At 32.1% G+C, this 1,234-nt stretch overlaps 1 protein-coding gene across 1 annotated transcript; it reads right to left on the bottom strand.

The window, feature by feature from the left end:
- Positions 1-211: 211 nt before the first annotated feature.
- On the bottom strand, positions 212-1,019 carry LOC148578790 (cell wall / vacuolar inhibitor of fructosidase 1-like). The gene has a single exon (XM_088500029.1). The coding sequence runs from the start codon at positions 892-894 to the stop codon at positions 379-381; it is 516 nt and encodes a 171-aa protein (XP_088356155.1). The 5' UTR covers positions 895-1,019; the 3' UTR covers positions 212-378.
- Between the last annotated feature and the right edge of the window lie 215 nt (positions 1,020-1,234).

Genomic DNA, 1,234 nt, shown 5'->3' with positions numbered 1-1,234 from the left:
ATGGGAAGAATATGCTATTTGAACTATAACTCATTTGAGTTATATGAGTTACTTATTTACCCAATCGAAATTTATTGTTTTAAATTAAAATTTAATCCACTTAGTATATGAGTTCAATTCTTAATGTTAAATTCAGTTTACTATCTTACTCAATTCAACTGTTAATGAATCAAGTTAAACATATATCAGAAATGGCTTGGCTCATTTTTAATTGTAACATGACAAAATTAAATATCTTATGGTATTGGAAACACATGAGAAATTGAAAAATCACTACGATATGCTATTCATACATTATTGGAGAACACCACGTTCCAGATTTCTGATAGCAGAAAGAAGCATGTATTATTTATTGAATCTAATTAACTAACTAATTAACTAAAGTAACTGTCTAGCAATAGCAGCAGTAATAGCAGCAACATCGCGCATAGCATTGTTCTGTTGGGTGAGAGGTGATCTCCCATTGAATCCATTTTCACAAAAGGTAGCTTCATTAGCAGCATCATTTGCTCCATTTTCTGCAAATTTAGGCATACCTTTCGAAAAAGCTTCATTGGCTTCTGGTATATCACCAACCACAATTGCGTTATACTTGCTTGCACAAGAAGTCAGTGCTGGACTTGGTCCACTTCGTTGAAGCTCACGAATCTTGTTAATGGCATCATTTGCTTTTGATTGCATCACCTTCACCATTATTAGGCCCAGGCCTCTGACGTCGGCGCTGGCGCTTCCGGGGAATGCTTTAAGAGATTGAACGCAGAGATTGAAGTTTGGTGTTTTCCTGCAAGTGCTTTCTATGAGGTTTTCATCGCAGAGAGTTATTGATGGTAATGAAGTCATGGCAATTAAGAATAAGACGAAGAACAGAGTAGTTGTAGTTTTCAAGTTTGCCATTTTGGGAAGAAAATGATTTTGATTGAAATAGGATAATCAACAGAGAAATAAGGATGATTGATGAGTTTGTTATGAGGAAAATTGAGGTTTGTTTAGGCCATTTTATAGTGTTAGGGAATGGAACTTGCTTTTTGCCAATTTGCTTAGGAAACTTGTGATCGTAGGGAAAAAGTTATTGAAGTTTCATATTATTTAAATAATTATTTTGTATGCTGTTTTTTTTTTTTTTTTATATGAGAATTAGGATGGTTTTTGAAAAAAAGTATTTATTTTTTTATATTTTTTTAAAAGATATTTTTTAATAAAAAAAATTATTTCGCATTTGGATATGTTTTTTAAA

This window comes from Arachis ipaensis, chromosome B1, assembly GCF_059453495.1.
Source record: "Arachis ipaensis isolate K30076 ecotype BB chromosome B1, ASM5945349v1, whole genome shotgun sequence".
NCBI classification, from domain to species: Eukaryota; Viridiplantae; Streptophyta; class Magnoliopsida; order Fabales; family Fabaceae; genus Arachis; species Arachis ipaensis.
This window is presented reverse-complemented; position numbering and strand designations above follow the sequence as displayed.

Excerpts from the sequence above, each read along its gene's own strand:
- LOC148578790 (XM_088500029.1), bottom strand. The coding sequence starts at position 894 with ATGGCAAACTTGAAAACTACAACTACTCTGTTCTTCGTCTTATTCTTA.